This window comes from Dermacentor silvarum, chromosome 8, assembly GCF_013339745.2.
Source record: "Dermacentor silvarum isolate Dsil-2018 chromosome 8, BIME_Dsil_1.4, whole genome shotgun sequence".
NCBI lineage: Eukaryota > Metazoa > Arthropoda > Arachnida > Ixodida > Ixodidae > Dermacentor > Dermacentor silvarum.
In genome coordinates this window covers 126,493,384-126,515,305 of record NC_051161.1, presented here as the reverse complement: position 1 = coordinate 126,515,305, position 21,922 = coordinate 126,493,384, and the positions used below count along the sequence as shown (strand labels likewise).

Here is a 21,922-nt window from a genome sequence, read left to right as displayed (position 1 = left end):
GCTGCACGAAGCATGGACATCAGAAGAGTGGGGTCGCGTCAACTTTTCGGATGAGTCGACGTTTTCGACGCGACAAGACCAAAGATTGCGTGTTTGGAGACTACCAGGCACACGGTGAGGCAAACTTCCTGCTTTGAAAAGCAATTGTTTTAGTTAACGTCACAATGCCACGCAGGAACGACCCGGACAACGTGCAAGGTGTTTCTGCCAGTGGGAGATCGAGTGTGAACGTGTGGGGTGCTGTTTCAAGATATGGTTTAGGGCCCCTGCAACGTATACGTGGACACTTATCGTCGGAACAATACTGCAACATTTTGAACAATGTGCTGTTGCCATATGCGAGCAGTTTATTCCCAGACGGTGATTACCTGTTCCAACAGGACCGGTCACCGATACACACGGCGCGGGCTGTCAAGGAGTTCCAGGCGGAGCAGCACATGTAGCTACTGGAATGGCCTCCGAAAGGAGCGGACCTGAATGTGATAGAAAACGTGTGGGGCCGTCTGAAAGCTTCTTTGGCAAGAAAGCCCCTTTATTCCGCGACTTCGGACCAGTTGTGGGCGCAAGTCAGCAACGAGTGGGAAAGGCTGAAAGCCGATCGGGAATATGTTCGATCACTTTACGACTCGTTACCGTCCAGAATAGCTGCAGTCGTTGCTGTAAGTGGTCACATGACTCGCTATTAGATTTGCTCATGTTTTTATATTTGTTCTCATGGTCTTGTTTAACTTGAATTGCAAAAGTGCAATTTTCTTGAATAAAAAGTTTAATAATTATCCCTCTTACACTCACTTTTTCCCTTCACGCGCCAATCTTCAATCCAGACGGACCTTGAAATGCAGAAGGTATCAGCTCAGCGAACAAAAAATGCGGCTAGCAGACGACGAACAAGCGTATCGATGACGTGATGCGCGCGGTGGAAAGAGTGTTTCGCAAAGCACATACTGCGCATGTGCAATGTTTCCAACGATGGCTGTTACGCGGCGCTGATAGTGCCGTCGGCCACGCGCTCGCGTGTTCACCCTAACAGTGCTCACCGCTGTACCTAAACCAGCAACCCAAGGAGGTACAGTGCAGGCAGCCACTTTGCTCATGATTATCGGAGAGCACGTGCGCAAGACGTATAGCACTTTTGCTTTTGCATGGGATGAAGAGAAGCCCGACGTAGAAGGCCTGAAACTTAAATTTGAGGCATTTTACAAGCCCGCACTAAACCTAGCCTATCACGAGTTTCGTTTTCGAAAGCGCGACCAAAATGAGGTCGAAAGCTTCAACGACTGGTTAACAAACCTACGAGTGCTAGCAAAAAGTTGCGAGTTTGGGGAACTCGAAGAGCGTATGCTGAGAAGCCGTATTATTCTCGGAATAATACGAAAAGCTGCAACAAAAGCTCGTCTATGAAAATGCTTCATTTGCAAAGACTGTACAGCTCGCGAGAACATGGCAAGGAACAGTGCGAAGAAATACAGGCACGCCCCAAAAGCCAATACGCTGCCGAGATGAACGCCCTATCTGAGGCAAAAGGTCGGCGTTGCACAAAGTGCGCAAAGGTTCATCAGACTGACACCCCGCAAAAGGACGCACATGCAGAAATTGCGGCGGAAGGAATCACTTCGCCATATCCTGCAAGAAGATGGCCAAAACTTTCACTCGAAAGAGCAAAAGGTAGCATCTACTGAAACGCAAGGCGATTTCTGGTTTTAAACAGTAGTGTTTTAGCTGAGCGCTTGCTGTCCGCTCCGCTCAGACCGGCATATGCTAGCAAATGCCACACAACCGCTTAGCGGGAACGCTATTGCGCTTGCGCACAACGCTCATACCGGCAGCGGAGCGAAGACCGCATCCCTCGCTCCGCTACAAAGCCGACTGAGCGCAGCGTCACAGGCTCACAGCATAGAGAAAGGAATTCTCTATGGTCACAGCGTGTCTACTTGGCCTCTTCGCCGTTTTGCAGCCGAGTTGATAGCGCGTCGCTCGCGTCTCGGCAAGACGCGCTTATCAAATGCGAAATCTACGCAGTTCCCTGCAGTTTCTCAGAGCGTGAAATCTGAGCCGAGCGGACGGTAAGCGGCGCTCTGCTAAAACCATAGAGAAACATACTACGTAAAGAGCGGGCACTCCCGTAGGGCCTTGCGGCCCAGCTACTGCCTGCACTGCTACCAGCGCGACCAGCGGCTGGACAGACCGTCAATTTTGTCTTCCGAGATTCGAGACGCCTGGTTTGGCTCTGTTTTGGTTTCGGTTTTGACAGCAGCGCTTTTCAATATGATTTACCTAGCCGCAGGGAGAGGCCTTCGTCCTGCAGTGGACATAAATATAGGCTGATGATGATGATGATGATGACCTAGCTGTTTAAGTGTTGAACTACGTTGTCTTTAGTGAAGCTCCGGTGTTGTGTTTTTCTCATAAACAGGCGTATAAACTAGCTGATCGCAATCTTTTTACTAAACAAAAACAACCAAGGTTGTCGATGTACCATGCAAAACGGAATTTGCTCATGCGAACAGCATAAAATCAGATACGTCAGCTGCATTGTGAACAAGGAACCTGTACAGGCTCCGAAGCGTCAAAACACTTTTTTGACTTGGTCAGTGACCGTATTTTTTCATTAACCCAACATGCTACCTGACCAGACGAGCTTTCGTCGAACTCTTGACCATAAAATCATGCGCTCAGAGATTTTGTTGTTGTTTTGTTCTCATTTTTTGAATTACACACAATTACACACACTTCTGAATTACACACAACAGGAAGCAGTAGTGGCACAGTACAAAATGCTTTATTTTTCCTTGTTTACAAGCGTACTACCAAGATCCTATTGAACACAACTAATTTCAGTACATGTGCTTAAAATTGCACGTAAAGAGCAGGCACATCAACAAGAATGGTTTAGCAATGACAGCAACGCGTTATGTGCAGCCCACGCTTACGAACCAGTCTCGGTGGGCGCCGAAGCATATATTGTATGCTACGCACGCAAAAATGCACTCCATCAGCATCAATAAACATCTCTTTAACAATGTTGAACGCAAACAACTGCAAATTCTTAGTGCAGACAAAAGGATGCAACTTACCGCAGCAGCGAACCGGCATGTTGAAAGCGCGGCGAGATGGGCGTATCCAGCGGCACATGATCGGAGCAGCCGGCGCAGCATCAACGTTTCTATGGAGACGGGACACCACAGAGTGGACGTCATAGAGAAATATATGACGCGTCGATGCAGCCCGCTGGAGGCATCATAACCTGCCTATCTTTGAAGCGAAGTGGAAGCGCTTGTCGCTACGCCATCTGGCGGGCGGTCAGACCCTCAATTGCTCGGCCGCGAAACGGCCCTTGTGGCCACTCTTTACGTAGTATGTTTCTCTATGCTGAAACTGTCTAGTATCGCATGCCAGTGGGAAAGACGATTGTTGGACGGCTATACCATTCAGATAGAAGGAAACCCAATTTTTTGAAAGCTGGACACAGGCGCAATCTACTCAATTATCGCGCACAGCCAGCTGCAGAAAATAAACAAGCAGCCACACGACTGTAACGTTGTTTTAAACACGTTCTTTGGCTTCCAGAAAGAAAAAAGCAACGGAACAAGTTTGTCTCGAAGTTGCAACGAGAGAAACCAAGATTCAGACAGGCTTTTTTGTTGTGGAGGACGAAGTGGCCGTGACGTTGAGCGGCGCAGTTGCTGAAGAGTTAGGCTTGCTACGAAGAGTCTCTTATGTCGAGCAACTAGAGCTTTACGATGCTGCGAAGCCTTACGAAGACGTGTTCGAGGGTATAGGTCAATTGAAGGGTATGGTTTACCACCTGAAGCTCAAGCCTGGTTCCCAGGGAGCAGTGAAACCAGCACGGCGGATTCCAATAGCATTGCAAAGCAAGGTGAAAGCAGAGCTGGATCGCATGGCGACATCGGGAGTGATCGTGCAACTGAGAGCCGACGGAGCGGGCCAGCAACATGGTCGTCGTCACTAAAGCAGAGAAGGCATGAATTTGCCTTGACCCTTCTGATCTGAACAAAGCACTGGTTCGCGAGCACTATCCAATGCCAACATTGGGAGACATATCACCTTCGATCAATGGCCCGCAGTACTTTACAACTTTAGACGCAGCCTCCGATTTCTGGCAAATAAAGCTAGATGAACAAAGCTCCAAAATCTGCACAATGAGCACTCCCTATGGCCGTTACAGGTTTTTACGCATGCCGTTTGGAATCTCGTCCGCACCGGAAATATTTCACCGTGCCATTCACTGGGTACTAGAAGGCATCAAAGGCGCAGCGGTTGTCGTGGACGATATTCTAGTGTGGGGCAGAACGAGAAGCGAGCGTGGCATCAACCTTGCAAACGTCCTGCGACGATGCCAAGAGTACAACCTGAAATTGAACAGAAATGCCGTTTTTTACAGGAATATGTCCGCTACCTTGGACGCGTTCTGAAATGTGATGGTCTGAGTTTGGATCCACAGCGGCTAGAAGACATCTTGCAAGTCCAGACGCCAAGCAACCAGAAGCAATTGCAGACGTTCCTGGGCACGTAAATTTTGTCTCCCGCTTTATTCCGAATATGTCAAATCTAACAGCGCCACTTCGAGAACAACTAAAGAAGGATGTCGCGTGGGTTTGGGAAGACCTTCAAGAAGCCAGCTTCAAAGCTTTACAGGAAGTGCTTGCCACAGCTCCTGTATTAAGCTACTACCAGAAGGGCAAACCGATTAGGCTATCGGTAGACGCCAGCCAGAACGGAATTGGTGCAGTAATTATACAGGATGGGCATCCGTTAGCGTACTCGTCACGTTCGTTGACAGAAACGCAGCAAAGGTATGCCCAAGTTCAAAAAGACATGCTGCCAATCGTTCACGGCTGTGAAAGATTTCGTGACTATCTTTTGGGACAGCCAGAAGTTGTAGTGGAATCGGATCATAAGCCCTTAGAAATGATATTTACGAAGCCGTAAATATCAATGCCAACTACGACTTTAGCGCATGCGCCTCAGCTTACCGAGGTACCCGATAGTCGTCAAGTACACACCTGGAAAGCAGCTGTTTGTCGCTCACGCTTTATCGCGGTTCCCGAGCAAGGCGCTACTGAAAGAACAGTGCCTGAATTACCATGTGAATACCGTTGCTTGTCTTCAGGTTTCGGACAACCGGCTGATCGAGCTAAGTTCTCCAAGAGACCGACGAGGACCCACTGATGGTGCAACTTCGACAGCATGCTAGCACGCAGTGGCCAGATAGCAAAGTTGATGGCAGTGGCGAACTACGTTGCTACGGGAGCTTCTGTGACGAGCTACATGCGCAAGACGGTCTCGTGTTCCGGAGAAACCGCCTCATCATTCCTGTCAAGATGCGCAGAGAAGTACTCGCCTGCCTTTATGCCGCGCATGGAGGAGCAGACAAGATGAAGGCACGTGCCCCAACTGTGCTCTTTTGGCCTTCTATAAACAGCGATATAGAAGAAGTTGCTCGACGCTCCGAGACCTGCCAGAAACACAAGCCATGAAATCGACGCTTGCCAATGGTGAATCATGAAATTCCAAGACTACCTTGGGAGGTTGTAGGAGCCGACATTTGCTATCACAATGCCATAGAGTACTTGGTGGTTGTTGACTTTTATTCTTTCTTTTTCGAACTAAGGCCAGTGCAGACAACGGCCGACAAGGTGATTTCTGCTTGCGCCGACATATTCGCCACACACGGCTTCCTGCAACGCATATGCACCGAAAATGGGCCGCCATTCAGCAGCCAGAACTTGCGTGCTTTTGTCGGTAAGATTAGCTTGTACCACGTCCGTTCCAGTCCGTATTACCCTCGATCAAACTGGAATGGCTGAACGTGCGGTTCAAGAAGCCAAAAAACTACTGAAGAGGTATCGGTACGGTACAGTCGATTTTTGTGCTGCAGTTGCTTGAGTGGTGAAATACGCCTCGCGATTCCTATTTAGGGTCTCGGATGCAGAGACTTATGAGCCGACAGGCGAGGACGCTGCTACCAGTCACAGAAAGCCACCTGCGACCACAAACCATACCCCCTCAAGACGTGCAGCGGTGGCTCCACGACATCAGGAGTAAACAACGTTCATTCTACAACCGAGACACAAGGTCTCTACCCGGTCTTCCTGATGGCTCCCGCGTCACAATGCACAGCGTGCCATCAAAAACCTGGTCCCCTGCTACGGTTGTCAAGTCTGTCAACAGCCCGAGAGCCTACATTATCGAGGCCGAAGGGCTCCAGTTGCAGCGCACCAGGGAACACCTCAGTCCGGCACCCACTCCTGCGGAAGACTCATTGGCGCCCACGCAAGAAGATCGACTCACAGTGGGGACCACAGAGCCACAACTGCACAGAAGCGAACGCAACCGCCGACCCCCACGAAGATACCCGATGCCAGAACTTGAGTGATTTTGATTTAATAAAAAAAAGGTGACTCAATGCACTGTCAAGCACACCCGCACCCAGTTGGCTGTAACGCCCGATTTGATAATATGCATAAAAGAGAGTGTTTCGTTCAATAAAGCCCCTTTTTTTGACGCACTTCATCTCGTGCAAACCGCACAAATAAATAAACAACTCGGTCAGGATGCCCGGACGGACTCAAAACGGCTTACAGCACTCTCGATTTGATCTTTGCTTCTTTTGTGATGAAGAAACATGGACTATTCACTTCTTTCTGCCAGCCATTTCACCTGCTTGTGCAAAAACCTTCATTGATGCTTCTTTCTCTCACCTGCCCTTTTCGGTTACTGTTGCTAATTTGTTATCGTTTATAGCTGCGCAGATCAGCATCAGTCAGATCAATTTGCAATTCACCACATAGGTTTAAAGAGGCACCCTGGTTACGTTGGTAGCCATGCCATCCTTGAGCTGCTATTTTCGTCACGTGTTCTTTTATTTACAGTTTTACTGCAAATTCATCAACTTGAACATTAACGAACCTCTGAAATGGTACCCTACGGAGGTGGGAAGAGTTTAAGGGGACCGTAGAAAGAGAAAAAAAAACATGAGCCATTGTACTCAGCGAAGGTGGATGACTAGGGAAGCTGTTTAGCACGTAGGCGCGTTGCTCTTCGGGAGTGCGGACTCTACGCGGCCTCCCTATTGCGACGACAGAAGATAAGCGAAATTCAAATTGAAGAACGGCAACTTGTCTTTCTGCTTTTTTATATATTGCGACGTAGCGTTAACACGACCTTTAATGCGCCGCGAAGACGGGGCGGACCGATCACACTCAAGGCACAGATCAGTCTCAAGATGGGTCCCCACAAGCGATGAAGACGACGAAGCCGATGAGATGATGAACATGTGCAGCCAACTAAATGCCCACACTAATTTACCCCACGTGCGAGCGGCCAGGCTGGCCGCAACTTAAAGGGACGGCGAACGCCTTGTTAAAGGCTTCATGCGAGAGACGTGGACAATCTCGGCAGCGCGACAGCGGCGGTCAGTTGGAACCACAATAGGTTGGACGCGATAATTAACGGGAGAAGTCTTATCTAAGACTCTGTATGGGCCTATGAACCGAAACGGAAACTTTTCGCATAAGCCAGGAGTGCGAACTGGTGTCCGGAGTAGCACTTCATCGCCCGGGCGGAAAAACACTGTGTGGTGGGATGTGTCATAGAGGTTCTTGCGGTCAGGTTGTCTTACTTCAGTGTTGATGCGGGCGAGCTGGCGACAGTGGAGGAGGCGTGATATATATTGTTCACAAGAGGATGCAGCTGGAGTGACCGGGGCGGAGAAGAAAGAGACGTCAAGAAAAGAAGAGGGCGAACGGCCATATACGAGGTAGAATGGCGAGTAACCAGTTGTGCGTTGTACGGCGGTATTGTACGCAAAAGTCACGAATGTCAAAATTGCGTCCCAGTTTGTGTGGTCTGGTTGAATGTACATGGCTATCATGTCGGAGAGTGTGCGATGAAAGCGCTTAGTCAAGCCGTTGGTTTGAGGGTGGTAACTGGAGGTTATCTTGTGGGTGGTGCCGGAGGCTCGGAGCAATTCGTCTACAATTTGTGAAAGGAAAGCCTTTCCACGGTCGCTAAGGATGACACGAGGAGCACCGTGACGCAGGATTAATGCTTGAAGTATAAACGCAGCCACTTCAGAAGCCGACGCCGAAGTCACGCAAGCTGTTTCGGCGTAACGTGTCAAGTGGTCGACGGCTGTCACTATCCATCGATTGCCGGTGAGAGTGGTGGGAAGGGGACCATACAGGTGAATGCCAACGACTATGAATGGTGTCGACGGACACGGGAGTGGTTGGCGCTCTCCGCTTTGACCAGATGTTGGTAGCTTTCGAAGCTGGCAAATGGCGCAGGAAGCGACGTACCACGCTACACTTGCGGATAAGCCAGGCCAGTAGAAGCTACGTTTGATGCGGTCGTACGTGTTCTGGAAACCAAGGTGACCAGCAGTCATGTCGTCGTGATAGGCCTTAAGGACATGCGCGCGAAGAGAGCGAGGTAGAACAGGCACCCAGTGTTGATCCGTCAGGGTGATAGATATGGCGGTACTAGGGCGCAGTTGTCGAGCTTGAATTGCATCAGCTGTCGACGAAGGCGGGCGTTGGGCGGGCGCGAAGTTCCTTGAAGGCGGTCTATCATGCGTCGACAGCAGGAGTCAGCGAGTTGGCGAGATATGAGCGATCCATGGTCATCAGAAGGAGTCTGGTCAATAGCGGTTAAAGACAACACATGCGGGGAAGGACGGTCCGAAAGCTTGTCGCGGAAGGTAGGAGCGGAACCATGGCATGGCGTCGTAGGAAGGCGGCAGCAAGAAAGCGCATCTGCGTCCTGATCCTTTTTACCACACTTGAAGATAATAGTGAAGTCGTATTCTTGATAACGGACAATCCAGCGACCGAGGCATCCAGACAAGTTTTTGAGCGTGGAAAGCCAACATACGGTGGTCCGTAACAATGGTAAAATGGCGGCCGTGAAGATAAGGTCGAAATTCTGTACCGACCAAACGACAGCTAGGCACTCCTGCTCAGTGATGGTATAATTCTTCTCGGTGTTCGTCAGTACGCGGCTTGCGTAAGCGACGACCCTCTCACGTGAAGACTCATCTCGCTGTAGGAGAATACCACCGATGCCATGACCGCTAGCGTCCGTATGCTAGGAGTGTGGGTGCGGTTTCATCGAAATGGCGAAGTACTGGTTCAGATGTGAGGGCGTTTTTCAGATGGGTAAACGCTGATTCGCATTCGGGTACCACTCAAAGGGCAACGCCAGACCGAGTAATTTGTGCAACGGTGCAGCTATTGAGGCGAAGTCACGTATAAGCGGCGAAAATAAGAAGCGAGGCCAAGGAAACTGCGCAAATCTTTGGCCCTTCGGGGCGAGGGAAGTGAAGAACCGCTGAAACCTTATCGGGATCTGGACGAATGCCGTCCTTGCTCACAATGTGACCCAAGACCTTAATTGTCTTGCTGGCAAAACGGCACATTTTCGTGTTCAGCTGTAGGCCAGCGTTGGCAAGGCACGTGAAAACTTCGGCCAGGCGTTGCAGGTGTTGAGAGAAGGTGGAAGAGAAAACAACGATGTCGTCCAGATAGCACAGGCAAGTCTTCCACTTCAGGCCACGCAGAATGGTGTCAATCATGCGTTCGAATGTTGCGGGTGCATTGCAGAGTCCGAATGGCATTACATTGAACTCGTATAGCCCATCTGGTGTTGAAAACGCTGTTTTTTTCTTTATCGTCCTCATGCATAGGTATTTGCCAGTAGCCCGAACGCAAATCAAGACTCGAGAAGTACTCGGCATTCTGCAGTGAATCCAAGGCATCGTCTATGCGCGGCATAGGGTACACATCCTTGCGCGTGATCTTGTTGAGTGCCCGGTAATCAACGCAAAACCGGACAGAGCCGTCTTTTTTCCGAACTAGGACGACGGGGGATGACCAAGGACTAGCGGAGGGGCGTATTATCCTCCGTTGCAGCATGTCGTCGACGTTTTCTTCAATGACTTTGCGCTCGGCGAGAGAGACACGTTATGGTCGACGGCGAACAATGGACCCACCATCTGTATCTATTCGATGCGTGATGACGGAAGTCTGTCCCAATGAAGTGGCATGCGCGTCAAACAAAGTTTCATACTTTTTGAGCAAAGCAAGCAACTGTTGTGACTGTGAAGAGGTCAGGTCGGAACTGATGGCAGCTTCAAGTGCACAGAGAGATGCGGAACGTCCAACAGAAGGAGCTTCAGAGGAAGCTACTTCAACAGAAACAACAGAGAGATGCTCGGATGTAGTGACGCAAGCCAACGTAGTGCTCTTAGGGATCAGAAGTTTTTCGGATGTCGGGTTGGTAGCGCAGACGAATGCGGAGCCATTCTCAAACCGGACCAGCCCTGATGCAAAGACTATCCCTCTGCTGAGACAGTGCGCAGATGGCTGTACGAACACGTCACCATGGTCAATGACATCCGACGCGATTGCAACAATTCTCTGATGGCAAGAAAATAGCTCGGTGTCTTCTGCAGCAAGCAAACGAAGTGGTGCGTCATCTGTATGAAGCGAATAGGCGGTGTCGGTCATGTGGAGAACACGTTTCCGACAGCAGATAGAAGCGGACGCCGTAGAAAGAAAATACCATCCTAATATCAGCTGCTGGGTACACGAACTGAGCACTGCGAATTTTACATAATGCAGAATTACGTCAATGTAGACACGAACAGTGCACATGGCGGCAGGTCGAATCGCGTTCCCTTGAGCAGCGAGTAGCGTAGGTCCATCATATGGAGTGGTAACTTTCCTGAGGCGCGAACACAAATCACACAATAATTGACAAACTTGCACCAGTGTCTATTAAGGCTTCCACGTGTACTCCTTCTACGAAAACAGATAGCAAGTTATGCGGACACGCTGGAGGAATTTCTGTCCTGTCGAGCAATGCAGCTTTTCCTCCAAAAGCTGCATAATTTAGTTTTCCGAGCGACGGTCGGCGAATGGAGAGGCTGGTCGAAGTGGAGAGGTAGAGCGACGAAGGGGTGACGGCGAGCGGCGTCTGGCAGGACGGTAGCTAGGAGCCGTCGCGGAAGTTGCAGGTGGCGATGGAGAGCGGTCGGAACGCCGCGCATAAGGACGGCGTTGAAAAGAGGCCCCAGCAGAAAAGTCGTCCCGTTCGTAGGTGTCAAATGCGCGCCGCTCGTCTTGCTGCCGCTTGTGACAGAAACGTGCGATGTGGCCACGTTATCCACAGTAGTAACATATAGGTCGGGTTGGACGCCATGGCGGAAAGTAAGGTTGGTTTGGTGTGCTGGTAGACATCGAAGCCAAGTGCGTCTGCGTTGGTTTCGGAGGCATCCATGGCACGAAGGCTGGGGCAACTGCGGCTACCTGCACGTACGTTGGTGGGGGCCTAGGGACTAGAGGGTCCGTATACGCAGTACCCGCCATAGACGCCAACTCCTCCTTGACAACGTCACGCAAAGTGATACTGGGGGCGTGGGCAGGAATGGGACCTGCCGAGAAGCCAAGAGACTGCAGCTCTTCTCGTATGATTGCGCGGACCATTGCGCGCAATGAGGGATCGTTGGTAGGGTTGTTGTCAGGGTTGTCCGGGGGCGGCAATCGGACAGATTCGAGTTCGTCGAGGCGCTGGCACTTAGCTACAATATCAGCGACGGTAGCCGGGTCCTTGATGGCCAACGCATTGAAGGCGAGAGGCCCAATGCCTTTGAGTATGTGGCGTACTCTGTCTGATTCGGCCATGGAAGCGTTGACGCGTCGACAGAGAGCGAGGACATCCTCTATATACGAGGTATATGACTCGCCAAGTTGTTGTTTGCGAGTGTCGAGTGTCTTCGCGATGGCGGAACGAACAGCCGGAGTACCAAAAACCTGTCGGAGCTGCTGTTTGAAACAATTCCAGTCGGTGAGGTCGATCTCATGGTTGAAAAACCAAGTCTTCGCTACGCCCGTGAGATAGAAGGAGACGTGGCGTAGCTTCATCACCTCATCCCAGTGGTTAGCAGAACTCACCCGGTTGTAGTTGTCAAGGCAATCATCCACATCTTCACTACGAAAGCCAGCGAACAGATGGGGGTCGCGCTGGGGCTCGATGACGATCCAAGATGGAGAGGCTGCGGCAGGCGGAGCCAATATTGTAGACGTAGAAGTGCCAGATGGCTCGTCGTGCGGCATGTTGGCGGACAGCTGGCCCAAACGGCGACCTGAGCGAAGCTCCAGGAGGTAGAGCGGGCGAGCAGAGGACGGGGGACCGAGGAGCAACCTCCACCACTTGCGACGTAGCGTTTACACGACCTTTAATGCGCCCCGAAGACGTGGCGGACCGGTCACACTCGAGGCACAGATCAGTCTCAAGATGAGCCCCACAAGCAATGAAGACGACGAAGCCGATGAGATTATGAACATGTGCAGCCAACAAAGAAGTCACTAAGAAACACCCACAATATAAACAAAATAAAGCGTTGCTCCACTCGCCGGAAATGAAGAAGTCGACTCGGGTGAAGTATTTGGAACAAACCGGTATGGTGTCGGTAAACGTTCTCCAATGCGGAAGTTTCTTGTCTAAGTCACTTTCTGATGAGCGTATTCTGCTTCTTTCTAGAAACGATGAAATCGTATTACTGTCTTTCCACCACAATGACGCGCATAACAGTACAGAACAAAAGTATTTCGACATCCGTCTTTTCTCATTTAAAGCCTTGTGCGCGGCGGCATGAAGTGAATTTGGGAACTACGAGGCATTCGAAAATGATGGCACAGGGACATTTTTCAGTGCATGCCGTGATAGGACACACTCTTACGCTTCAAACCTGAATTTGGATCAGATGTTTCTCGGCGCGACCACTAGGCAGCGAGCATTTACTTGGAGTCGCCAATACGTGGTATGCTGCATTTTTCTCGCGTAAGCCATTGGTGTTGTCTTTAACTACTAATGCTTTACTTAAGCATGAAGAGATAGTTATTTTCTTTTAAAGGAGAGGTGCAGCATTTTCTTTTAAGAAAAAACACCTTCCCCCCACCCTCCTCCATTTCTCGCTCGTTGTCATGTGTGGGAGATTTAAAAATAATTTGAGATCCACAGGTTGGCAGGTACGCATATTTATGTTCTCAGCTAAATTGAAGCGCCTTGTACATATGTCTGTAGATTGTTGTTGACCTTGTTCCATCAAAGTCGGTGAAACACAGTGCAGGGGCCGTCACCAGGCGATGAGAGCATGGCATAGAAGTCGAAATTCATACGACCCTGGAGAAAACCAAAACAACAATACACTGATTGTGCAGAAAGACTACACACAGTGAATTGAACACATGGAAGAGGCTCATATTTTACACAGTATTTATATTTATCAATCTTTATCTTTATCTTATAGATAAATACATTTTGAAACTGCCGGAAACATAGAAAGCAATTCGGCAGCAAGAAGGTTATATTTTATTCTGTGAACTCGTTGGCCTCTCTTACAAGAAAAATTAGTAAGGGTGTGATCTAAAAATTACTGTGGCAAATTCTTTCTATACAAGCCCCTACTTGTGTTGGGAGCGGTTAGCAGAATGTTGATCCTTCATTTTTACTACTGTGTATTTATTATCGCAACATCACTATAGAGATTAAAGTCTTACTTATATGTCTGTACCAAGATAGTGAACTGGGCGAGTTGTCAGATTTACCACTCTTTCTATTTCTTTGCTGCTGAACACGCTCCTGTCATGGTGACATTTTTCAATTGTGCGTGGTTTTTTATATCGGGTGATCAAAGTTAAGTTGACAGGTATTAAATTAGGCGCTGAGACGTACGTGAAGATCACCTTTGCAGTAGGGTTATGTGACGAGGGGGACACAAAGTGAGATGATAATTATGGCTGTTAGCAGGGAATTAGCCAAAATTTAATACTTAACTATTCACAGGACTGCAGTGAGCAGGCACATTTGTATTGAAAGGTTAGAGGCAGTCGTGTTTCTACAGAGTTCCACTCGGCAGAATCCTTCTAGCGTATCCGTGCTTTGAGATATCGAACTGCAAAGTGTAATTGCCGTTCGCATGATTACGCATGCAAGACAGTGACGACTGGCACAAAGCTCCTCCCGTATGTGACGCGCCTTGTGCGTACTGCGCTTAGTCTGACAACGGGGAGGAGGCATAAGCAAAAGTGATAACTGCCCCCCTTTAACTCTCGGCTGGGCAGTCGGAGAGCGCAGAAGTCGGAAGGCTATCAAAACACGGAACAGCGCAGTCTGTAACGATGGTAGCTGCGATCTCAGTGGCTATAATTCGTAGATTGAAGGATGTTCCGTAAAATATTTATTTAAAATGTTAATTAGTGTGATTAGGCTAATTATTCAATTAGGCGTTTTGATTTCTCGTGGAAGTAATGGCCGCCTCATCGAGTACCTTAGATCAAGGATTATAATTGTGCTATCTGCCACAGGCAATTTTTAAACATTTGGTGCAGCTAAAATGAAACACCCTCTATATGCCTAGAAGAGCGTAAAGGCATTTATTTGGGAACTCCTTCTAACGACACTTAAAAGCCTGTGGCATCCACGCACTGGGCAGCGAAATGGATATATTGATAATAACTGTTGTGTTGTATCAAATAGCACGCGATGCGCCCTCACCTTCTGTGACTCTCCTAGTGTCAGCTTGAATTTCTCCACCATTCTTGCACCCGTGTATATGATTTCAAAAAGCGCTAGACGCTTGCCGATGCAGTTCCGTGGGCCATCACCAAATGGCTGGTATGCGATTGTTGGCCTTGCAGCAACGTCCTCTGGCGAAAACCTACAGCAGCAGCAGTATAGAAATAAAAGCACCAGTTTGACTTCAATTCAGAATGCGCCGCTACTCTTACGCTACGAATGCTACCCTGTAAAATGCAGGAGCCACGCGGCGTTCGTTCTTTCTTCCCCATTTTATCATGTTCTAATTATGGAATTCACTGGAGCTCAATCATCGCAAGCAAAGATTTGCAGAGCAAAGCTGCCGCGAATTTTTTTCCTTGACAGCCTTGGCTTGCTCACTGAAGCCAAATGACACAGCATACGTGGGCGTGTTCACACAATGCAATGTATTCAAGCAAGTCCACCTTGTGGAGCTGTGCTAGAGGAAATTTTAATAATAGTTGATGCCGTAGAAGAAAAGCTTTCGCTCGTGAGAGTGAAATCACTATTAAGCACACAGCTTTTCCTCAGGGGATTTTAGTTTTAAATTTTTGCGCGTTCAGCAAAAAAAACAAAAAAAAAACAAAAAAAAAACGCATCTTTGAAGCACTTACCTGTCGGGGTCAAACTTTTCTGGCTCAGGCCCGATGCGAGGGTCCACGTGGATCTGTATAGTTGGTGATGAAATGCTTGTACCCGCCTTGTACTTGTTACCGTTATACTCAAAGTCATTAACCGCGCTTCGGGTTGTGAAACTGAAAGATTCAGAGCATGAGGTACATCAGTGGTGAAATTTTCGTGTCATCAAGTACGGTAGGAATTTTGTGAGCTCGGCTGGAGACTTACGTTACGACGGGCGGGAACATGCGAAGAGTCTCGTCCACCACTCTGGCGAAGCATTTTAGGCCTTGCGCTATAGCGGTGCAATCCAGTTTGCCCTGTGATAAATTTACCTCGATTAATATTCGCAAACCGTTAAAGCAATGGTGTGGCGTGATGTCTCGATTACGACCGAACTTGCGGCAAACTGCAGCCTTTCCCCTTATTTTGTTCTCACGGTCATACCTAGCAGCTATCAATAGCTTTATTAATTTGTATTCCGAGGAATGCCCTTTATCAGAATCAAAAGGCCATCCGAACACATTGGTAGCCATGTTACTCGGCGTTATTGAACCAGTTTCATTCAGAAGAGAACGCTAAAGCCCGCGCAATAGCTTTCCGTGCGAGCGGGAGGTCTATAAAATGTTTGGCACGAGCTTTAACTACTTATCCAATGCCGTATTTCTACTCCAACTGCGCTTTTCTCGGTCTCTCACCAGTTTATGTTGCAACGGAGTCCGAAAGACGATGAGACTAACAGTAAATTGAGAGGGAACGTTTCCAGGTTGAACCACATTGTATGCTAACGGTGATAAAACGGAGTAATTTACTACTGGAAACACTTCTATGCTAACAGCCTTCTCACGAGGAAATGCCGTGGTATTTCGTTTAGCGTTCAGATTGCGCGCTTGCGTGCGACGGCTGGCGTGCTTTTTATTCAGAATTTCTGACAAGTGCCTGGAAAGAAGCAGATGTACTCACATAAGGTTCTATAACAGATTTCACTTCCCCCCGGACATTTTCCAGGACGTCCTGATGTTTGGCGATAGCGTAGGAGAGGTAAATTAGCAAAAAAAAGTTGCGGTGACTAATTTGTTTGTTGCTAATGTCATTTGAAAGGGTGCGACGTGCTGCTGCTTGATTCAATTGAGAGACAGTAAAAGAAGCGTCACAAATATGAGATGAGGCGAAAACAACGCGTGCCTTTCCTGGCCCCGATACATTAAGATTAGTATGGTTTCCATGGTCCGTGGAGATTTAAAATGCCAGCTTTATTGCAGTCCTTGCAAAGGAAAGAAAAGTTTACAGGCCTCAATTCCTAGCTACATTGCTCGGTATTTTTTTATTCTCAGAGAACTGTAGCGTGAAACTTTGTTGATTTTACCGAACAATACTCAATTTCCGGCTACATTGCTCCAATTTTTTATTCGGAGTGGAACTTCCTTGGCGTCAAACTTAGCTCAATTTGATTCGTTTATTTTCCTTGTTTACGAAAAGGGGGCAGTCGCATAAAAATTACTGTACTGACGGAAGCGCGGCATTGGCCCTTTTGGCAGCAACGTGCGGAGTTGATGTTATAACGTTGATACGCAAGCAAATTGTCGAAAAAAAAGAGCTCGGAGATAACCGCCGTCACTTCTCACCACGAAGTGTCTGTTCACCTCAAATCGAATTAATTGTTTGGGTTGAATAAAAGTTACCTGCGTCACGACGTCGTGCCAAATCCTTCATCTCCTTCCTGTCACATTAACCAACTACTTTTCTTATTCTCTAAACAAGCTTTTTGTAGAACACATACCTGACCAGTCTGAAGAGAGCATAGGCGACGATAATCGTGATCGTAGTCCAACTGATCGTCTCGTAACTGAGCAATGACAACTTACCGGCCATGGCGATAGCTTGGAGGCGACTGTTTCGGAGCCAAGGATACAGCCCGATGATATCGCCGCTCCCACACCGTATTTTTATCATTCCGGTTGAAAGTCATCTGTCTCCATTGTTATGCCACGCAAACAATTTACGCACTCCTTCGCTGAAGCGCAATAGCTCAACCGTCTAGGTGTCCTGGTACACAGCGCGAGCTCACGTGTTCACCTGTAGCCAGAAAGGCTGCTTAAGTAGATCGGCTGCACGTATTAGGTATCCCTTCAGTAAAGCTTGAGAATGCAACGCATTAACAAGAAAAGGGGGAAAGCAGACAGAACGGCAAGTTGGTGTATATCAAATTAAAACTTTATTACAGGGAAGCGATACGCACATTTATTTATTTATTTATTTATTTATTTATTTATTTATTTATTTATTTATTTATTTATTTATTTATTTATTTATTTATTTACTTATTTATTTATTTATTTATTTATTTATTTATTTATTTATTTATTTATTAGTGTACCCTCAAGATCCAGAGAGCGTTACTGAGGGGGTGGGTACAGTGTAAATGCAAAACAAACAATGCATATTATACACTAAGGGCCAAGACGTGCTGGAAAGGCAAAACGAGGTCATGGGCAGCAGTTAGCAAAAATATTGGCTTAATAAGTCAAGCCATCGTCATTATAAATGTTACAAAAGAACTTTTGGTTCAAGATTTCCCCCGACAAAGCCGAGCATGCACGCGATTGTCGACAATTTGTGCAGCTTCAACGAAAGCCCTTTCCTCTTTCGGTAATAAAAGCTATTATTATTTGATTTGAAAACATATACACAGGAAAGAGAAAGCGAGAAGCAAAGGCTGGCAACTGCCACCAGAAGGGGCACAACGCCTGCCTACTCTTCGGAAAGGACGAGAGAAACATAAGAAGGAAAGATAGGAAGGAGGGGAGGAAGGAGGAAAGGAAGAGCGAGATGACAAATCTCAACGAATGAAGTAAAACATACAGTAGGGCCCGTCCCTGCAGGTCAAGCTACTAAAGAATGTAAAATAAAAGAAATAGTTGCTGGGTTACAAACGTGCCCCTAAGTTCGTTGTTTATACAAAAGTAAGGAGAGCACGATGAGCTTGATCACGTCGAGACGCACAACCACTGGGGTATAAACATTCGTCTAGAGTCGTACACCGCAGGCCAAGGAGATGGTAGTGCCACACTAGTGATTTGCGTTGCGCACTGAAAGCGGGACATTCCAATATCAGGTGCTGAAGTGTCTCGCAGCCACCGCAAGACGTACACGATGGACTAGTCACACGTCCTTGTCTGTGTAAACGTTCGTGCACATTAACACAGCCAACCCTTAGCTTGAGTAGTTGCGCTCTAGTGCGACGAGGCAAGCCTCGACCGCGAACACGCGGCGGGAACGTTCCATTTGCGACGCGTTGGTTTGGATGCTGCTTGAGGAGGTGGCGACGAATCAGCAGGCGAGCGTCATCAAGCTTGCACAAAATTTCAGGGCAAGCGCAGTCGTTATGAGTGCAAGTTGAAGCCAGTCGATCAGCCTCTTCATTTCCTGCGATCCCAACGTGCGAAGGTATCCATTGAGCAACGAGAGATACCCCACGCGATAAAATTTTGTTGGCAGAGTCTGTAATGCTGTGCACAATTGGGCAATCAACCTGATTGCGTTGTAATCTGCTAAGCGCAGCGCGGGAGTCCGTAAATATGACAATCTTCGGCGATGTGGTTAACTCCTCTTGCACGTATTTCAGTGCAACATTAATTGCTGCTAGCTCCGCAGTTGCTGCCGAGGCTGGATGGGGTATATGAAATATACGTCGTGCTTCAGTTGAAGGGCAGAAAAAAGCTGCAGAGGCGCCTTGACCGTCACTGTGCACAGATGCATCTGTAAATACTTGAAGGCAATCTGGAAATTTCTCGAACATGTGCGACTGAGCCAATTGAAATATGGCCGAAACAGGCATATCAGACTTTTTGTGTATGTCAGGGATTGTAAGGTAAATGGGCAGTACGTGTTTGGTGATGTCTTGCGGCGGCGAAGGCGTAACTGAAGCATCATGTTCACAAATGTCAGTATTGTTCATAAATAATGCTGCCATTTTTCCAATGCGAGAAAACGGGCGGTGAATCAGATGATCAAGGAGCATTTGACCATTCAATGCACGGTGCAGACGCTCTATATGAAATAGAGCTCTCTGGTCTGCTTGTAGCCTTAGAGGTAAATGATGAGCTTCAGTGAGTAATGGAACTGATTGCGCCTCACGAGGTAATCCCAGCATTATTCGAAGGGCAGAGCGATGATCACGTTCAAGTTGGGCCATCAAACTAGGTGGGACGTTCAGGAATGGTAGCGCATACATCATGCCTGAGAGTACAGATGATTGGTACACCTGCAGAGCCGTTGTTTGGTCACAGCCAGCACCTCTAGCAGTCAAGGCGGCCACATACTTAAGGATGGACTGCGATTTGTGTCGTACGAATTTAATGGCAGGACGCCAAGAGATGCGATCATCCACAAGTAAGCCCAAATAACGGTGTTGTCGCACCCAGCTTATCGGCGTTTCGTCAAGGTACAGTCGGCTCATTGTTCGACGAGCGCGCTGTTTAGGGTGGTATGCTATTGCAGCCGACTTAGCAGGTGATATCTGCAGGCCAACTTCACCCAAGTACTCCGAAGTCGCGTTCAGAGCTCTCTGCAAGCTTGCACGAAGCCGCGGGCCAAGGTGCGAAGGGCCGCTTATCCACAGAGCAATATCATCTGCATAGATAACTATGCTCACAGGGAGGTTACTGTCTCGAGGCAAGCGACTTGGAAGCGCGGCGAGTACTGTGTTAAACAGAAGCGGCGATAAAACGCTGCCCTGTGGGACACCGCACTTAACAGTGCGGGATTCACTTGTTATTGCTACAACACGCACTTTCATCCGGCGCTCCGATAGGAACTTGCACACAAAGCGAAGCAGACGACCCGAAATTCCCGCGGTTGCAAGAGCGAAAATAATCGCCTGATGCGGAACCGAGTCGAAAGCTTGCTTTACGTCTAGGAAGAGCATGTAGGCGGAGTGCTTGTTTCCTTTAGCACATTCAAGCGTTGAGACAAGGTCTGAAATGCTGTCCAGAGCTGAACGGCGGCGACGAAAACCAGTCATCACATCAGGGAAAAAGTTTAGCTTCTCTAGCCTGTCTTCTAGACGAAACAGGACCATTCGCTTCATTAACTTGATGACATTTGATGTTAGGGATATCGGCCGGTAGGACTTGAGGTGTCGTGCAGGGCGCCCGGGCTTTAAAATTGGTATTATCACGGACGATTTCCACTTAGCAGGAATTACACCAGTTCTCCATACCTCATTATAGTCGTCCAGTATACGGTCATGAAAACTGTTATCAATGTTCCGTAATGCTTGATACGTCACACCGTCTTCACCTGGGGCAGTGCGGCGTTATGAGAGGCTGAGTGTGTGTCGTAGCTCCTCAAGAGTCTGCCTCGTCCATCTGGCACGCTGGACCGTATAAAGCAGTCATGGTACTCTGCCTTGTCAAAGAAGAAAGGTCGGCATTTGTGGTGTCACCGGACGTAGAAGAGCCGAAAAGGTCTGCAAATGCCTCCGCTAGAACTTTTGGTGAATGGGCATAGCTAGTCGTTATGCACAAAGCAGCCGTAGGGTTCTTGCAGATTTCGGGGGTGCGGAGAGCCTTTAGTATGCGCCACACATTTCCAAAACCACTTTAGTATGCAGCGAACTACATAAGGCGGCCCAGCTCTTGCGACGAAGCTGTTTCGTATGCCGCCGTATGGCTGCATCAATGCGGTTATACAGAGTCCAGTCGGTGCGTCATTTAGAGCGCTGTGCCCGCCTATAAGCGCGGCGTCGACAGCGTGGAGCCGCAAAAGCTTAAGATCGGGGTTTGGTTTGCCGATACTTCGTCGTCGTTGTATTGTAGCTTGTCGTAAACATTCACTCACCCGATTGAACAGACTGTCAGCTAGGGTTTGTAAAAAAAAGGAACAACAGTTTGTGAAATGTGATAGTGTTCAACCAACTATTTCATTGTTTCCCAAGCATGAACGTATTTCCCACTAGCCAGGCTGTCCATTCTCCATTGGCAATTGCAGAATCCTCGACTTGTGCTGGCAACACTGTCCAAACAAACAAAGATGGCTACGAGATCCAGCTCCACCGCGGCTCTTTCGCTTGGTGCTGTGGTCACGTTTCTCCTTTGTGGCGTGGATTGGAGTTGTTTCGCGGAAGCCGAAAAGTCTTTTGGGGCCGATCACCTTATTTAGAATGGTTTCAAGAATTTCAGCGACGAAATCGCGGAAATAGTTGTGTTGTGCGTGGAAACGGCCGACCTGCACAGCAAGATGCATCAGAGTTTCTTAAAGGCTAAGAGCCTTTCAAGACAGCCGGAGGTTAAAAAAATCACGTGTTTGTGCGTAGCGAGCCTCTTCGAAAGGTGCAAGCACTTGTTCGTGGTTCTGCTCCACAACTACAAGTACGATACTTGACTGTTTTCGACCGTCATAAGAAACTTCGCACTGCGACTCGTGAAGTAGTGTATCAGATGTAACATCCCCCGTTATACAGTATAGGCATTAACGTCTGTCGTGCTTTCAGCAGCTAAATACGATATTCTACACCGATAGAAGGTGGATAAAAGGTGTAAAGTTACATGGCCAGTGTGTCTTGGTATAAAAACAAATGATAGTTCCGTTTGTGAGTCGGGGTGCACCTTTATTTTTATAGTTAGCTGACACGTGTGTCAAAGTCGTCTGCGTCCGATGACTGACGCTTATTCGTGCTCGC

At 48.3% G+C, this 21,922-nt stretch overlaps 1 protein-coding gene across 1 annotated transcript in view; it reads right to left on the bottom strand.

The window, feature by feature from the left end:
* Positions 1-13,128: 13,128 nt before the first annotated feature.
* The window catches only part of LOC119462396 (cytochrome P450 6B1-like), a 51,848-nt gene continuing 43,054 nt past the window's right edge, over positions 13,129-21,922 (bottom strand). The window contains exons 14-19 of the mRNA XM_049672963.1: positions 21,282-21,468; positions 17,021-17,100; positions 15,469-15,560; positions 15,238-15,377; positions 14,581-14,753; positions 13,129-13,206 (exon numbers count right to left, since the gene is read on the bottom strand). Coding sequence (XP_049528920.1) covers positions 13,129-13,206; positions 14,581-14,753; positions 15,238-15,377; positions 15,469-15,560; positions 17,021-17,100; positions 21,282-21,468 — 750 coding nt within the window. The remainder of the gene's footprint in view (positions 13,207-14,580; positions 14,754-15,237; positions 15,378-15,468; positions 15,561-17,020; positions 17,101-21,281; positions 21,469-21,922) is intronic.